At 39.9% G+C, this 18104-nt stretch overlaps 1 protein-coding gene across 1 annotated transcript; it reads right to left on the minus strand.

The window, feature by feature from the left end:
- Positions 1-231: 231 nt before the first annotated feature.
- Positions 232-17860, minus strand: GPR37 (G protein-coupled receptor 37). The gene is made up of 2 exons (XM_058529255.1): positions 16045-17860; positions 232-1669 (listed from the first exon to the last, which is right to left on the minus strand). Exons 1-2 carry the CDS (start codon positions 17068-17070, stop codon positions 851-853), a joined length of 1845 nt encoding a protein of 614 aa, XP_058385238.1. The 5' UTR covers positions 17071-17860; the 3' UTR covers positions 232-850.
- Between the last annotated feature and the right edge of the window lie 244 nt (positions 17861-18104).

The following is an 18104-nucleotide window of genomic DNA, read 5'->3' on the forward strand; positions in this document are numbered from 1 at the left end:
AGTCCTTCATTCTCCTCAAAATTCCTCATGGGAAAACCTGTAGATCTACATGCTAGTTCAGAGGTGAATTAAAAAAAAAAAAAAAGATAGTTTCTTCCTACTCTGCTGTCTATTTATTCATATTTCATAAATATCTGGAAATAAGTTTACATCTATATCTGAATATTTAAAATACAATTTTGTTTTAACAGACAATATAGTTTTACGAATTATGCATATAAAATAGTACTATTAGGAAAACTTCTTTATAACATAGTGATTAGCTGCCTTAAAGGGAAATAGAATTATAAAACAATAAGGCCAATTTTAAATTGTGCATAGAGCCAGTAATTGTGTATTTAAGGCAATTAAAAGATTTATTGAATCTTGGTTAAAAGTAGATTGACAATAGCATTAAAGAATAAAGTGGAATTTATTTGGTACTACTTTGTGAATGCTTCTTAACCACAAATCATCTCACAATTCCATATACAATATACTTTCAATCACAACTCAAACATAAAATAACCTACAAAAATCACTTGGCTATAATCAATATACAGCGATTATATTTTTAAAAGAAAATTAGCAATTAATTAAGTTAAGGTGCAGTAACTTTTTTCAAATAAAATATTAGCACCATACCAGATAAAATGATCTAAAACTATTGGCCTTCTCATACTTCTTAAATAACTAAATATAAACATTTTTTTCAAAGCACAAATATTAATTTGCAAAATCAGTTCTACAGTAGTTAATATTTCTATTTTTTTGCATTTTTTTCCCAGTAAGGAAAAATATGAAGTAAAAACTTTCACAGGATATGAAAATCAAGCAAATAAACAAATCTAACCAATCCAAAGGCTGCCCTTCAGCAATGAGTTCCAACAGAAGCAAAAGTGGACATTTCACGGCGTATGGTACTAAACGGTGAGAGTTCCAGTTCTGTGGTGTATTCGTTGTCATTGTCGTCGCTGGTCACTGTTGAAGACTTCTGAATGCACTCATCACAGCAACAGCAGCAGCACTCCATAAATGCCCGACTGAAGGGTTTGCACAGACAGAAAAGGAGGACGGGGGTGACACAGGACTTAAAGAACAAAAGGAACTGGCTAATGATATTAAGAAGATCCATCGTCTGCTGGGAAACCCCTGTGGCCATGTAGGCAGTAACAATGTTGCAGATATTTTCAGGAATAATGCAAAATCCATACAAAATGGTCAAAGCCACCACTGTACAGTTCATCTGGCTTTCTAGCTGAATCTGCCGCTTATTCCCTCGGGTACAGGCTTTCTCCGCTTTGCGGATTTTCCTTGCAGTCACTAAAGAGCAGGTGATGGTGAAAAGTGTAGGCAAACAGAAATAACAGCCAAAATACCACCAGAGTCTGGCACTGTCGTAGGTCAGGGCTAAAACATAGATGGTGTCCGGTAAATCGGGAGAAATCTTGATAACGCAGCGCTCCGCAGGAGCTCGGCCACTCAACCCCACATCCTCCTTGCTCAGCTGGCGGAGAACAACTTCTGGAAGTGCTAACAATAGAGCGCCAACCCATATAACAGCAAGTTTGGCAGTTGTTGAAGAACAGTTTTCGATCATTTCATAGTACATCTGTACGTTGGTGGCGGCTCGGAAGCGGTCTATACAGAGAGCGCATAATGTGAAGGTAGTGACTCCGAGAGAGGCAACCTGTGGGAGGAACATAGAACACATTCATTCTGGGTGGTCTCTGAAAGATCAAAATACTAGGCAATAAATACAGATTGGTGATGAGTGAAAGAAACAAGAGAACAATTTCCTGGAATGAGACATGGGTAACAGGGTTTGTGACTTCAGCTGAATCATTGTCCGGATAATAATAAGAAAAAAAAAAGTAATGGTTCAGGGTCATGGAGTAAAAAAGTTTTAGAGCTGGAAGGATCCATAAAGATCAGCTAGTCCAAGACCAGAGACACCAAAAATTTCAGTCACCATGAAAATGCCTGTCACCAGCCATCTAGATAAGGAGTAAGCATAGTTAAGTGCATCCCATTTTCATTACTCAAAAGGATGGTCCTGTTTTCCAGTGTGTGAGTCAGTAGCATGCCTCACACACAGCAAACATTCAAGAGCTTATTGTTTCCAACAAACTAGATGAGCAGAGATTGCCTCCAATTTCTCCTAAAGGCAAAATAAAGTATTTTAATATTATTTTCAAATGCATACACTTATGGAAAACAGGAAAGGGAAAATCTCCAGGGATCAAAATCAATGAGAAACAAACAGGTCAGTGATGCCTCCCCCTCCATGCTGCATATTTGCCCCCGGGGGCATCTGCCAGTCCTGATGAGAGCGCAAATTGGTTTTAGCCAGAAAGATGGGGCCAGGTGTCGAGGCACACAGAGGCAGGAAACAAAGCTGGGGCCAATGTGAGTGGGCATTACATCCAAGATCCCCTTATGACATTGGAACTCCCCAGATAGTGACATCTTCATGGGATAAAGAGAAAAAAATAGAACGAGATAGTGAAGAAACTTGTCTGCATTACAGGATTTGCATTTCGGTAAAGTGGGGGGAAAGGAAAAAAAAAGAAGAGCAAATTCTAACCAGGAGTCCGAATTTGCAGTGGCCTAGGGCCAGAATTCATGCCATCTGTGTGGCTCAGAAAACCCCAAAATGCAGTTTAAAATCATCCCAGGCACCTGATAGATGCAAACACAAAACTCCCTGGAAGAATACATTTTACAACGAGCCTCAGAGAACCCCCACAGATAAAATTCCAGGAAACGTGGATTCACAATTAAAAATCACAATATGCAAGAGACAATCCGCCACTATGAGCTTATGTGCCAAGAGAAACAAGTCACAGAATCAGACACAAAATAAGTACATTTATCATGAAATAAGTATGTTCATCAAATTTAGAGAAATGTGAGATAATGAAACGTCAAAGAAAATAGGAAATATAAAAAATAACCATGAAAATATGCAAAAAAGAGCAAATAGAATGTCTAGACATTTCAGCCATTAGAAAATTTCAGATCAGAAAACCCTTTGACATGGACCACATAGAGCTCTGTGTTCAAAGAGGAACTGCTCTTAAAAGCACACGGTCCAGGCATCTACATAAATCAACAATTAGAGGTGAAGAACCAAAAATATAAACATATTTTTTCACACAGAGGCTTTTCCAGGAATAAAAATGCATGCTCCTAATGTAAACATACTATCATTCAATAATCTATAAAATATTTATTGAGCATCATATATATACACTCTAATGGGGCACACCGACATATTCAACACACATACACATCTATTAATCTCAACTCTACCCCAAGCACTCTGCTACATATTGGGGATAGAGAGAGGAACAAGAAGCAGTTCCTTCCCTCAAGGAGGTCAAAGTCAACCAAGAGGGGGAAGGTGGCTCTCAAAGTCACAAGATAAACACAGTAATCATGTGGAAGCGTCAAATTTACTCAACTATTTTGAGGAAAATTGAAGTAATTTAATGTTTAATAAATGTAGTCATTATTTATATATTTAAACAAGGACAGTGAATAGAAGGCAAAATGTTCATGAGGTTTAACAGAAAACAGGAGACTAAAAGAAAACTCCCTAGGTGGGTGGGATGCTTTGAGCTGTATTCCAGGCACCCGGATACGTACATTTAATTTCCTCTGCCTGCTAGTGGGGAGGTTTAAGAAGCACAGCTATAGGTCATGCCTTGGCAAAGGGTCAAGGAAAAAATATATACATAACGTCAATGTCTAATTTTTTAGAACTCGAAGGGATCATGTTGACAAAAGGAAAAACATTTGTCATAATAATTTTAGCACTCAAAACGTTAGTTGTTTATCTACTACATTCAAGCTGTCACTCTCCCCAGAATGATGGCAACTTGCCTGGTGGATTCTATGAGAGTTCCAACAACAAATATTTTCTCCTCTTCTTACACACTACACATTAGTCACTGTCTACTAGTTCTTGATATGGAAGATAAAGACATTGCGTTCATGCCTTAACTATTCTCATGACTATTAGTGGAGACAGTCTGAAAGTGAGATATAATGAGGGATTAACTGTATGAAAAGCAAAAATGATGAAAAAATATGACTAACAAAGGTCTAGATCAGTGCACATCAAAAGGTCATGGTTGAACTTATAACCATAGTTCTTGTTCTAAGAAATCTTCAAAAAGTTTCCCATAAACACCAGTGTAAGAAATATCAATCTGACTGCCATAAAAAAAAAAAGAGTCATCTCTACATTTACCTTTTTAAAATTAACTTTTAAATTAATGAGTTGTTCACCTTGATGGAACTTTATTTTGCATCTATGCTGGAGACTCGAGATAATTCTAAAATTGAGGTCCACACTGTGCAACTGTCTTAAGATCATTTTTTTTTTTTTAATGTTAGTAATTGCCACACTGTGAATGGAAATCTCAGAAGGACTTGCCACTTTCCAAAGGTCTACATCAAAGAGTAGTATGTGGAAATTGCAGGATTTTATTTGATGGATTTTTAATTTTATTTATTTATTTATTTTTTCCCCCAAAGCCCCAATAGATAGTTGTATGTCATAGCTGCACATACTTCTAGTTGCTGTATGTGGGATGCGGCCTCAGCATGGCCAGAGAAGCGGTGCGTCGGTGCACGCCCGGGATCTGAACCCGGGCCGCCAGCAGCGGAGCGGGCGCACTTAACCGCTAAGCCACGGGGCCGGCCCTGGATTTTTAAACTTTACATTTATATATTAGTTTTTCAAATGTTTTGATTCATTCTCTATGAGAATACAAAACAAAAAAATTCTCAAAATATCAAATATACACAACTCCTCAGCAAGGCTTTCTGTGCAGTCTTCACTAAGGCAAATCTTTGTGCAGGTTTCCCTGTCACCATGCATCCTGAGTCAGTCCACAAACACAAAGCTACAAAGGTTTATGCTGTGCATTCTTTTTAAATTAGGAATAACATTTCTATTAAAAGGATAGCTTGGTAATATAAAAGTGCTAGAGACTGAGGAGAGGCAATCTCTTGGAGGCTGGGACCATCTAATTTCTTGGTAGTTTTCTATCATTGCTTACAAAGAACACACAACACACAAGAGCTAGCATCTTCTCCCCTATTAATCTCCCTAATTATAAATCTAGAACTTAAAATCTGGACCAATTATCACAAGAGCTAGTATTTGCATACCTAACTCCAAGTCTGTTACAAAGCATTTCAGGAGAGGTAATAACAAATGAATGTGGGCAGAGATGTGTGTTAAGATTGCCACTCCTTAGATATCATAAACTGTGCTGCACAGCCACTCTTAATTAGAAGATGTTCACTACTTCAAAAAGCAAAAAAGTGTTTTCTAGATTCTATTTCATCTCACAAGATAACAAAAGTCAGGACAAATTTTAAGCAAGATTCACGTGTGCTCCAACTTTTCACTCACAAATTCTTCTACACTGTATTTTATTTGAAGATGATCAGTTCTCCAGCCATATTCTCAAAAGCTTTTGTACTGAGTCAGAACCTCAAAAACATTTGATCTGTAGTCCTCTTGATGAACCATGAACTGAGAGAAATTGCCCAAGTTTTCATACACAAATTTCAGGAAGCTCTCGCATCCAGCTTCTAGTTTTCAAATTGTACTTCTCTCTGATAGTATTCTCTGCAATTAGGATCCAGCTGAAACAGGGTGAACTGTACAGGAAGGTCACAAGAGCTACAGAGAGAGTTGTTAAAGGAGCCTCTGAGGAAAACACTGCCCCAAATGCAGACAGAGCTTACAACGCGGTTGCCAACCGCCAGAGCAGCCCAAACGCCAGTCCCGGATACCTACTCCCTCCTGCTGCCACTGCCTGCAGTGTTATTACTTCAGATATTTTCCTGTAAATTCACTTACGTCCTCGATTTTATGATGTGAAAGAGCAAAAAAGGTACAAAGTCCCCACCTGCTCAGTACTTTCTCAACTTATTTATAGAAGGCTTCAAACATTTGTAAAGAATTAACTGCATACCTCAGAAATTAATTGATAAAAATCATCTGGATGATGGATGGTGGGCTAATTTCTACTTACTCAGATATGGACTCTATCCATGTAATTAAAATTGCTAAATATTGGAGTAACATGAAAAGATTTCTATCACAATTTTTAAATATATTTGTTTACATACATCTCATTAGAAATTCTACCGAGATGAATGGTGCAATTAGATGCAATTATAAAACTGTATCATGAATGCTGGATCTTCTGCGTTTAATGACCATATCTGATTGCTAAAATTCAATATCACAATGAAATATGCTCTTGGGAGTAAAGCTGTTAAGCATTAGCTTAGATGGTTGTTCTTTGAAGCAACATCCTGAGAGATGGACTGAGTAAGATGCAATCTCTTATTAATTAAGATAATGCAATGGGAGTAATAATTAACATCAACAAAAGCAGAACTGTAAACACTTTAATAGACAAGACTTTCTGAGAGTCAAGAGCAAAGAAAAGCTGGAAGCAGAAATTTTTAACTATTTGGGAAAATAAGATATTGAGCATTTTGAGGGGGTTGGCATCAAAATACAGAAGCAACAGAGTCAAATAAACAACTCTACAGTCTTTCCTTCAAACTTCTAGTAATGTTCTGCTCCTCTTTGTATCCCAGAGTAACAACAGTAAGGCTCCTTCAGCCCTGCCCAGTCAGAATCCCGAGCAACCGGCTTCGGGCAGCAGCAGCCACCCGCAGCGTAGCCTCAAGGCACCAGACAGGCAGGGGAAAAGTCAAGACCTAAGCATCCTTGCGGGAAGTGCCAGCTCCGATGCCAAAATGTTCCCCACGCTGTTCAAGCTTCTAATTTAATACGTACATCAAGCCATAAGGAAACCTGTGCAACCATCCTCACTTTGTACCACGTTAAACCCCTGTTCATTCAAAATGATATGAAGAAAAAGCATATGGATACTTTATGAAAAACTGTAATGTTTGGAAATCCTGTCTTAGCTATTGCTCCGTTTCTCAGAAGCTTATCGCAAACAGACAATAAGGAACTATTATGAGTAAGAGTAAGCTATGAAGGTACAACTCATACCGATAGTAAGTTTTGCTAACCCTTCTGAGGTAAATCAATGATAACCCTGATGGGGACAAAAAAGACCAGTGTACTTCCAAGCAAAATTTCTTTCATATGAAATTGAATCTTATTCATTTTCAATGTTATCCATCAATTCAATTCAATGCTTAAATACAGTGAAGCGACTGGAATACACTGACTTTTATAAAATAGGGAAATTTCTAACCAAAGTCATGATGACTGTACTCTAGCCTAACTTATATTCTACCTCAAAAAGACATCTAAGTACATCTATTTACGTGCTGTCCTTTGTATACAAGTAACTCTCAAAACAAGGGCATTATTGTTAAGAAAACCCATTCATTTGGGCCATGAATGCTAATCTATTCTAAGTCCGTGGTTACAGGCCTAACAATCAGTCAGGAAAACAGCAGGAGGAGCACAGGGCAGTTGCCTTTGAAACTCTAAATGGCTTGAGCTTGTATGCCTTTGGCTTCCTCTTGCATTTTCCAGAATCCTTGTCCTCAGCAGCACTGCAGGGCAACTTTCCCACAGAAGAGACACTTCTTTGAGCACCAGTGGGGCGAGCATGTTTATCAGAGCCACTGTTTATCAGACTGCTGTGAATGAGATGGCCTTTATCAAAAGGTCTTCATTTCAGAGGGCATGCAAGTCATGAAACTATGGCAGTGACACGCTTCCACTGATGTCTCCAACCCAAAACAGAGTGAGGAGGAGATTTGCCTCACCCCTTACAACACGCACATATCTCTCAAATGAAATAGAGCTCTTCACAGCCACTCTGCACGGTGGAAAAGAACCTTCTTATCTTTATCAATATCACTGAGATTTAATCAGATCTGCCCACATATCATAAGTATCCATTTATTTCAATTATACCTAGCCTACTTCATCTATACGTGATTCCCCATGTTGCGGAAAAAAAAAAATATTTTGAAGGCATCAACTGTCAGTATTGCCTCATTCTCCACCTTCCTCCCTCTTGCTTAAGCTTCATAAAATGTCCTTACTTATTTTAAAAACAATGAAGACTATTTAAAAGCTAACATATCATTCCAAAACTTGTCTTTATCCTATAAATCTTTCTTTACCTTTATAGTCCCACCTTGACATAAGGTTTCCTACTAATTGCAACTTTTGACTTCTGTAGCACAGTACATTCCTTTTGTAGTAAAAAAAAAAACAAATCGTTTGACTACAACTTGTCTAAAATGTTATAGTTTAATCATAAATGTGTCAATGCTCATTAGTATAAAAACTGCAAATGAAGCAAGATTAACGTCTTTGTCCTACGATGGAAGCCATCTACTGGAATCAACATGTCTTAAAGGAATTTATATATTCCATATTTATTCTTAATAATTAGAAATTCTTTTCAAAATATAATATTTCCCCTAAGCCCACAGTCCAGTTTTTAATCTTTAGAATTTCTGTTGTTCACTTAGAGGTTCTGATGAGTTTCCAAGGAATAGTAACAAATTTTCACCTATTTTCCATTGTGACTAATGACATTGATTTGCATGCTGGTGAGCCTAAACTAAAAACAAAATTAGAGTTGGCCTCATCCATTTGTGGTTGGGTAATTATGAATTGAATGACATTGAGAAACCACATTTTAAGACAAAGTTTCTCTGCCTTTAACCAAAATTCCACCTTTGGTAGTCTGTAAAGGAAGTACTCTTTCTCATTCAATCCTCTTATAAAAGGCAAATATCTCTAAATCCCACGTCTTGCTGTGAATTAGTTAATGGGATGCTTTTCCTATACAGGAGAGATTTGAACCAAGGAGAAGACAGTAAAGGTAGGAGGAAAGGCCCTGAAGGTAGGGAGTTATGAGGAGGGAATAAAAAATGGCAGCCCTGAGTATAGTCATAGACCTAATGAAAATGACTCATTCCAGGCTGGATGAAATCAGTGACCTTGGCCTCATTAATGCTGTGAACCGTTCAAGAGTGCCAACAGATAACTTTGAAAACTATCATAAATTCACAAACTGAAAGTATTTTGTCTCAAGAATAAGCCAGGAACTGTGTTTATATCCTGTGTTTTGAAGTTTTATGGGAAGTATCTATACCTACTTTGCAAATAGAAAGACCCCATATTTGAGGTTGCAGCAATCCCATTCTCCACTCCATTCTGAAATTTTAGATGAGATCATCTCTTCTGGGACAAAGAATCCCATTCTCCTAAGGAGATTTAAGAGTCAATCTTGGCAACAAGGTTGAGTAAGTTATGGCACCTTGGCAGGTCAATTCTTGGGAAGTAAAATCACAAGAGGATCCCTGGAGGATATGAGCAGAAGTACAGAGCCAGAGACAAACTGCATGGCGCTGAAGGCTGTCCATCCCTCTCTCCCCATCTTAGACGCAGATCCCTGTGCTTCCAATGTGACACTATTAAATCTAGTTGTGGCACATAGGAAGAGCTATTAAAGGTGGAAAAATTCTATCAAGGTCCATGTAGCATAAGAGTGAGGCGCAAGGCAGATCCTCACCTACTCAGCCTTGAGTAGGCTCAGAAGCTCATATCTATTTTGCTTTTGCAGACATATTTGCTTCCTTTTCTCTGTTGAAGGATGCTTTGTTGACATAACCAGATACCTTGGCAGCCCTCAGGAACTCAGGATAAGTCCTCATGCTGTGTGTTTGGGAGATTAATCCCATTCTTGGGAAAGTCCATTTATGCTTCCCTTTCCCCTATTCTATAATAGGGTCTAAAGTATCTCCCTTGTCAGCCTTTTTTCCCAGGTTCTCTAAGGTCAAGTTGAAAACATATATGTCTTTGAGATTTTCAGAAGCAAAGGACTCAATTTAATTTACTGTTGTTACATTGCTAAATAAACCATTCGTTTAAGTAAAATTTTAAAACTGTATTTATTTAATGCCCTTATGGTTGATAAGGACTAATATTTCCAAAGTAGAGATGGTTATCTCAGGCATTGTATTCTAAATCACAATTTAATATTTAATAATATTTATAATAATTCTGTATTCTAAATGAATTTCTAGGACTGCCCTATCTGCCCAGTTATCTTGCCAATTATTCTTACGGGCCTCCTATCCCAGGAAAGATTGAGAAGACAAGGAAGCAAAAATTTAAAGATTTTCATAATTGTAACTTTTCACCCTGGATCTAGGCTGTCCAGCATTTATGAAGACTAATAGTAAGAACATGATTGAAAAAAAATTAGAGGGAGCATAGTTTTCACTTGAATTTCTCCATCTTTGGTCATAACTGAGTACAGTTGTGAGCTGACTCATTCCAGGGCCATTCCAGAACTTCCATAATACTTTGTTTAAACCTCTTTTATAGTATTCATCACACTGTAGAACATTATTTTACTTTTCTATAACTTTAATAGCAGTAACCCATCTATCTTACTCATCTCTGGAAATTTTTCCCCTTATTCCCTCACCTCTCTACTCTCATCCCCCTTCCTAACATAACGTCTAGCACAGAAGAAAAGGCCTATAAATGTTTGATGAATGAATGGACAGTGAATAAATAAATGAATCATGACATATATGGAAAAGGATTATAGAAAATAATGAATTAATCAACTGTTCTCTAATCAGTTATTGGGTGCTGCTGTTTTATATATAATTCTTAAAAGCTGAATGCCAACTGATACTACTAGAAGAGAAGTAAGAAAAAATCCATGTTACTGTTTATACTTCATTGGCAAGCTTTAGAAAAGGATGACATTCTTATTACAATCAATAGTTAAGGAAATTATTTGAATTTCACATTGGTATATCATAAAGCTTTTATTTCTTATGTGGAACCCAATTCAGTAAACTTTACCCTACACTGTTCATAAATTGAGTTATAAATAAAAGCACACTCTACAACTTTTTTTCCTTTTCTGCTGGAGTTATCAGCTAAATATTTCACTTGCATGGGAATGCAGAAAATGATTCTAAAGAGATAAATGAGAAGTCATAAAATATTTATTAAGCACCATTCTGATATAGCAAGTCTATTTTTCCTGAGAATATTATGAGTAACTTTCAAATTGCCCATAAAACTGTGTGTTTCCACTTAAAAGTCCATCAGAATACCTAATGGCTAATCCACTACTCAAGCAAATTTACCATCTGCCGTGATAAATGTGCTATTACTTGAATGTAAGGGATCTAGGGAAATCTGTGTAGAACCACACACCCATATAGTAATACCATCTTCACCTTCCAGTACCCTTCCTTTCTCACCTGTCAGTGCTAAGTACAATCTAAGGCAATGAAAGAGTCATTTGCTTCATTCAGTTTAAAACCAGTATTTCTAAAGACATTGGAGAATCTGGCTCTTTTCATCACAAAAGATTCTAGACTTTTTACAAATCATCCCTAATCCAGAAGCCCTGGTGACATGTGTTCCCTTTATCCACCCTCCACCTTCATGTAAGAAACTGTACCCCAACAAAAATAAAAATACAGTTAGATCTAGGATTATCTTAGAACTCTTTGAAGGTGTCTTCCCTACCACACACCATGAAGGTGTGAGTTCTTTAAACTGAGAAGCCTATATTATTCAAAACCTCCAATTAACATCCAAACAGAAATAAATATTTAGCAATGGATCTGGATCAGCTGATACACTGACTCTGGTTGGCTTCCATCAAGTAATGAACAAAGAGTGTTCCAGTTACCAAATAATTCAGTGCTTGAATTATTTGGTTTTACCTATTTGTTGGATCCTTAAGGGAATGGTTTGGTAAGGAACTCCTCCGCCATTCTCCTATTGCAATCTATACCCAGATCTCCATATCCAACACATACACACACTCTCTCTCTACATTCGGCTATTGGTTTGAGTATAGTTTTTTTCTGGTGACTATCTGATAAACCAGTTTAAAATGATGTGTCTGTTAGGATGGTCACCATTTACTCAGATTCCCTTCTCTCCTATCCCCCTTTCCTCCCAGTCCATCTGTCCTTGGTCCTTATAGGACTTATCACTAGGCCACAAAGACATCATAATCCTGGAATAGAAAGAGAGAAGTCATCAACTACAACAGTTCCCAGTATATTCCCACTCATAGCAATATTAAACATGATAAAACTCCCTTTCTAGAGATAGACTCTGGAAGCTAGGTCCTCTCAAGACCTATGTGAACAAATTGAAATAAAAAGAAGAGTTGAGTGCAAATTGAAAAGATTTGTAATTTCTGCTGAAGAAATACCTCCTATTTTTCTGCACAAACACAACTCTCCCCAAAATTCCAGTACATCCTTAAGATTATGCTAATATTCAAGCATTAGGAAAAAAAGAACTGTGGTAGAAAAGGAAAAGAAGGCAAAAGAGAGATGGGAGAGAAAGTTTATAAAGATCAATAAAAATCAATTGTGGATAAAATTTTTAAATAACTGTGAAAAATTAAAAAATAAAAACATTGTAAAAGGAAAAATAGATTACTAGAAAAATACTCATACGTTATAAATCAATAAGAGGGTGTGTGATGAAAAAAAAGGAAGAATAGCCAACAAACAAAACAAATATAAGAAAGTAAAAAGTGAAAAAAAGCAAAATCTAGATAATAAAAGGAGATAAAATATCAAATAATTTTTAGAAATCTTGTGGTCAAGAGGGAAAAGATGGGGGGGTCAGATTTAAAAAAAAAAGTTCAAACAAATGTAATATATTTGTAATGTCCTTTACCAATCTAAAACACTTTGTGATTTTAAGAACATAAAATGTAACCTATATAACTTTATTTAATCATTAAAATAATCATATTTGCCACACTAAAAAAGTGCAGTTGTCTCAGATTATTGCAATTTTTAAAAATGTAATGAGCTACCAACTGTGGCACTGTCAATTTATGAGAAACAAGATGAAACTTAAGAATATAAGAAGATAAAAATTTCAACATACAACAAATTATGTTTTCTATCTTTACTATTTTTTCCTATCTAGTGGATACATAAATCTTTTTTAAAAGACGCCAAGGAGCAGAATGAAAAAGGAGACACTCGCTGGACACCATTTGCCTCACAGATGTTTGCCTAATAAGCAAACATCAACATGAAGCATTGAGACCAAGAGTTTGATTGCCACTGACTAGTATATATGCTCGAGATGGTCATTTTTCTTCTCTGAGCCTCAGGTTTCACCCTTAAATTGAGGGAGTTGGATTAGGCTGTCTTCTGGTTCTAATTTAACATGATAATTTAAAAACCACTGTAGTGGATGCTACGGTTCCTCACCCAGATTGCCTCTCCCTAAAGTCCTTCAGGAATGAAGTGCTAATTTCCCCCAACTGCTGGGGCTATTGGTGATTGATGGCTCTTAGCTGCATCCCTCACTAGGAATTGCCCTTGACCAAAGAGATCCACCCAGCTCACAGTTATGCTCCCTTCCTGGGAGCAAATTGCAACTGATGACTGGTCTGTTAGACGATATACCGGCTGGGCCCTCTTGCCTCTACTCAGGACATCCCTGCAGGACCACCCCAGGCCTAGAGCTCCCTGTCATGTCAGCTGAGGTCTTTGTGGCATCTGCATCACAGTTCAACTTCTCCTCCTGTCCAATCCTGCTTCCTTCATCCCCTACCAGGTGTTGAATCTGAGCGCATGCCCCAATAAACTTCCTGCAAGCAAATCTCCACATTAGGGTCTGTTTTTTCAGGAACCTGACACAGAACAGGCAATAAATCTCTCTTCTGTGAAAATAGCAGTGCCTCCTAGAGGCAGAAATGCTTTATTTTGAGATTTGGACTGTATTTCTTGTTCTTATAATCAGGAAATGTGGAGCTGATACTACTGCTCAATAATTATTTTCACAAAGCATGCTCAAACATTATAAAATTATTTCAGAAGAATAGGATTAGGTAGGAATTTAGAAACACTAAATCTTAAGATTTTCATTCATTACTCTAAGAGTAAAAATGTATATTACAGTCTAATTTTTTGAGGAAAAAAAAGGAGTAAGTCTTCTTTCCCAAGCCTTTGCTTCTCTAGGGAAAATGAAGCCCAGTACCACCAATAACTGAAAAACAGAGAAGGCTATGAAGAAGGGGGAAAAAATACAGGGAGCAAAAAATAACAATAATTGTTTTAATAATAATAATAAGAGAAGAGGTAAAAACAAAATATTCTTAAGGAGCTAGGAATTAAATTGAAAAATGAAATACAAATGAAAGAAAATACACGTTTTTAAAAATCTTAACTAGAGAGAAAGAAAATTAAAACAGATACATAATAAATACCATCACTCAAAACTCACAGGTCTCATTAAACTAACCAAAGTTTTTATATTCTTTTCTGAATTTGGATGGGATTCTTTGAAAGTTTTTTTCAAGAACTTTGGTAATTTTTTTTCTTTCCCCAGTTTCTTTTTTCTATTCTCCTTATTGTTTTTCTCTCTAATTTATAAAGGTATCATCGTGTCCATAAATATTGAAGACAAGCCGATACACTTCTCTCTTATCGGGAGTGACTCCCCAGTTTACTTTATAGTTTACTTTTGTCTCTTTCTTGCATGTGTCAATTTCTTCTGCATTATTCAAGCAAACAATCAGAGAAATCTTAAAGTGAAATTCACCTTGAAAAGGCAACTGGTAGACACATATTCTCTTACATAAATTCAACCACCTCCTCTGCAATTCAAAAATGAACTGTCTACCAAATAAATTAGATGTTTCAGAGCTACTTGGAGCTTGGCAACAAGAGAAATCCTAGATCTTGGTAAAGTAGCAACAGCTGATTTAGCAAGCATGTAACGATTCAGTTTCTGATCCTTGCCAGGATAACATAGGGTTTTATTTACTGTCTCTTGCCTTGGTCCTTCTAAGTAGGTACTGTTTTCTGTTTACTTATCCCCTAGCTTTAGGCCCTGGAACAATGTTGAACATAGTGTCGCTGGCCCTGGTGCCAGACAGGATCAGGGGCTCTGGAATATTTACAGTTTCCCTTCTTCGTCTTCCATAAATGAAATGGGCAGTCTGAATGGAGGAAATCAAGGGCCAGCTGGCTAAAAACACAACTGGCAACAAAGCACTTGGGCTCCTTCCAAGAGCTGGTGTTTAGAGAGAGGCCATTTAAAGAGAAAATTCCAACTCTCATAATAACGGTTCAGGACACTAGCTATAGGATGAAACAGTAAAATTTTACTCAACAAGATTTTCATTTCCAAAGTTTGGAACCTATTATATGCCCTGTCTTCTTAAGAAACTTTCTAGTCTTAGAGTCAATCGCTAAAATAGCCAATCTCTTACACCCTAACAAATGACAAAGATATATGTATTATATACTTTGAAAATGTCAAATAAAGTCTGTGCCATGATGGCCAAAGTGTTATTTGTGCTTAAGCTCATTCATACAAAATAAATAAAATTGTTAAGAAATTGAGAAGGAAAAAAGAGAAACAAGAAATGTCATAAGAATTTAGATGGGATAGTATGGCAGACAGCCAAAGACACAAACTAATTTGGGAGGTTATTAATATATCATGAGGCCAACTGACAAACAAAGAAAGGCAGATTTCCTTTGTTAAATAACATACTACTCCAATTTTGATATTTATGAAAAAATATCTTTTTTTTCTTCTTGGGCAATAATCTTCTTGGGGAAAAAAAATCATGTTGGAGCACTAGAAATCTAGTAGATAAACAACACAAGTTTTTGTTCTTGCTGGGTTCTAATAATGACACCCATGGACTGGCCATTTATTAACCCTAGAGTCTCTGATAGGTGCCAAATCAGAAATATACGTAGCACCATATTCAGAGAGATAAATTTAAATTCTAAACAATGCTATACATTATGAGATCATAATTATTTCACAATCTAGGAGCAGATGAGTTTGAAGGTGAGTGAACAAAGCTGCATCTCTGTCTATACGTGTGTGTATGCATAAATGATTGACAAGAGAAATGGAGGAGGGACCCAGAGAAAAGGGGAAGGGATTCAGCAGCCAGGCAGGTGCATGGAGCAGCAGTTCTGATGCTATAAATCCCGGAAATGGGTAAAACCAGTAGCTTGAGACCCCCTGGAAGGCATTACCTCGATATAGGGCACAATCTTGCAGGAGAAGTCCTCCAGCAACCACTTCTTCGTTAGCTCATGAAAGATGACAAGCGGAAGGCAGAAGAAGATGATGAGAAAGTCCCAGAAGGCCAGGTTGGCCAAGAGGGAGTTGGAGATGCTCCGCATGTAGTAGTTATGACACACGATGCACATCACCGCCAGGTTACCAATGATGCCGGTCCCGAAGATCACCACCGACAAACACATGACCGCATAGGCTCCGTATGACTCCTGGGTCAGCGGGTAGAAGGGGTTCTTCAGCCGCAAGCGCCGGTTTGTGCTGTTCCCCCGGCGGGGACCCCCGCGTTCGTGGACCCCTTCACCCGAGGACCCGTTCTGGGCCAGCGCCCTGCCGGGCGGTGCAATCGTCTGCCCTTCGTGCCCCGACGGTCCATTGACCGTTTTGGGTGGGGAGTCGTGATGGGAACCCTGGCGTTTCCCGGCTCTCTTTGGCCAGTAATATAGGTCTCTGGCTCCGGATTCTGCCCTCACACTCTGCTCCTGGCTGCGCCCGGAAATGCCAGCTCCTCTGGGACCCTTCTCCTTCTCCTCTGAGGTCTGAAGAAAGAGCTGGAGAGCCGTGGGGTTCCCTCTCCCCAAAGTTCCAGGGGGCTCCTGACCCCGGGCACCTTTCCACCCCCAGGCGCCAGGCGGCTTGGCTGGCGGTCCCGAGGGCTCGGCTGCTGACGCCTCCGCCCCTCTGCCTGCACCTGGGTCACCGCCCCGGGCCACCGGTAGGTCCCACGAGGACGCCGCGCGCACCGCTGCCTTCTGCTCCTCCTCCCTGGACGCACTGGTTGGCAGAAGGTCTCCTGCAGAATTTCCTGGTCCCCAAGCGTCCCTGCCGCGACGCTGGATCAGTATAGGTGAACAGCTCTCCCCCAGACAAGTTTCGTTCCTGGGCGCAGGGGCGGACCCGAGCGCAGGAGAGGCAGAAACCTTGAGCAGCAGCATAAGAAGCAGCCGCGAGGTGCGGGCGAGAGGCGCGCCCGGGGCCCACATGGCTCGATGAGGACGCACCCGGCAGCCGCGGCTCCGGCTTAGGACCGACACCTGCTGCCTAAGTTGCTGCTGCGAGTTAGACACATGTCACATACTCACCCCCGCCCCGGCAGCGGGGGACGGGAGATTACGGGGACGTTGGGGGATGGGTCTTGGGGTCACAACCCTCCCCCTCTACAATCCTTCCTCGTTTGGCGTCCTGTGCATTTCTCAGCCAAATCCAACTCGAGCGCCGCGTATCCCCAAGGTTCAGGGTGGGAATCGCTGCTCCCGGTGGCTGACCTTGAAAAGTTGCAACCAACACCTGACTATTGATTAATGTTGCGACTGGGAGAAGCCCAGACGAAGCCCCGCGCTCTTGCCTGCCTTTGGGTAGCTGCCTTCTTGGTAATAGTTGCTTTCCTATTTACATCCCTTCGATATTGCTTTATCCAGTAGAAGCGGAGGTCGCCAAAGGGAAAGAAAAACACGTTCCCCTCCTTCAGGTGACTAGTAGCCACAATCCCGCCCTGCTCGCTGGAAACAGGTTGCAAACGGCCAGACGCAGCGCAGATGCGCCCGGCAAACTCTTGTCCCACCTAACCCCAGCGACCCGCGAGGCCGCTGCTGCCGAGGACAAGCGGGATTCGAAATCCGCGGCCACTGTCAAAGTTGTTTCTCCTCCTGCCCAAAGTTGACCAGGGGGCGGCGCGGGCTGCTCGGCGGCGTGTCCCGGCGGAGACGGGAATCGGTGGCGGGGGTGGAGAGCGCGGGCGCCGCTCCTCGGTCGACGGTGCCCGCGGCCGCAGGAGCTTGTTGCTGCGACAGCGGGCGCAGCCCGGGCGGAGAGTGTGGTGCCTGGAACCGCCGCGGGCGAGGCGGTGCATGGCCGGGAAGGGGGAGGAGGCCCGGCCTCTCCCCGCCGCTCCAGCCGCTGCGCGCGCCAGCCAAACCGAGCACTCAGCTCCTTGCCTCCTCCCCCTCCTCTGCCTCCTCCGAGAGATGCTGGTTTGTGGGCAGACGGGATCCTCTGGTGGTTTACGACTCACTAAACC

The sequence above is a fragment of the Diceros bicornis genome, chromosome 3 (genome assembly GCF_020826845.1).
Source record: "Diceros bicornis minor isolate mBicDic1 chromosome 3, mDicBic1.mat.cur, whole genome shotgun sequence".
Lineage (NCBI taxonomy): Eukaryota > Metazoa > Chordata > Mammalia > Perissodactyla > Rhinocerotidae > Diceros > Diceros bicornis.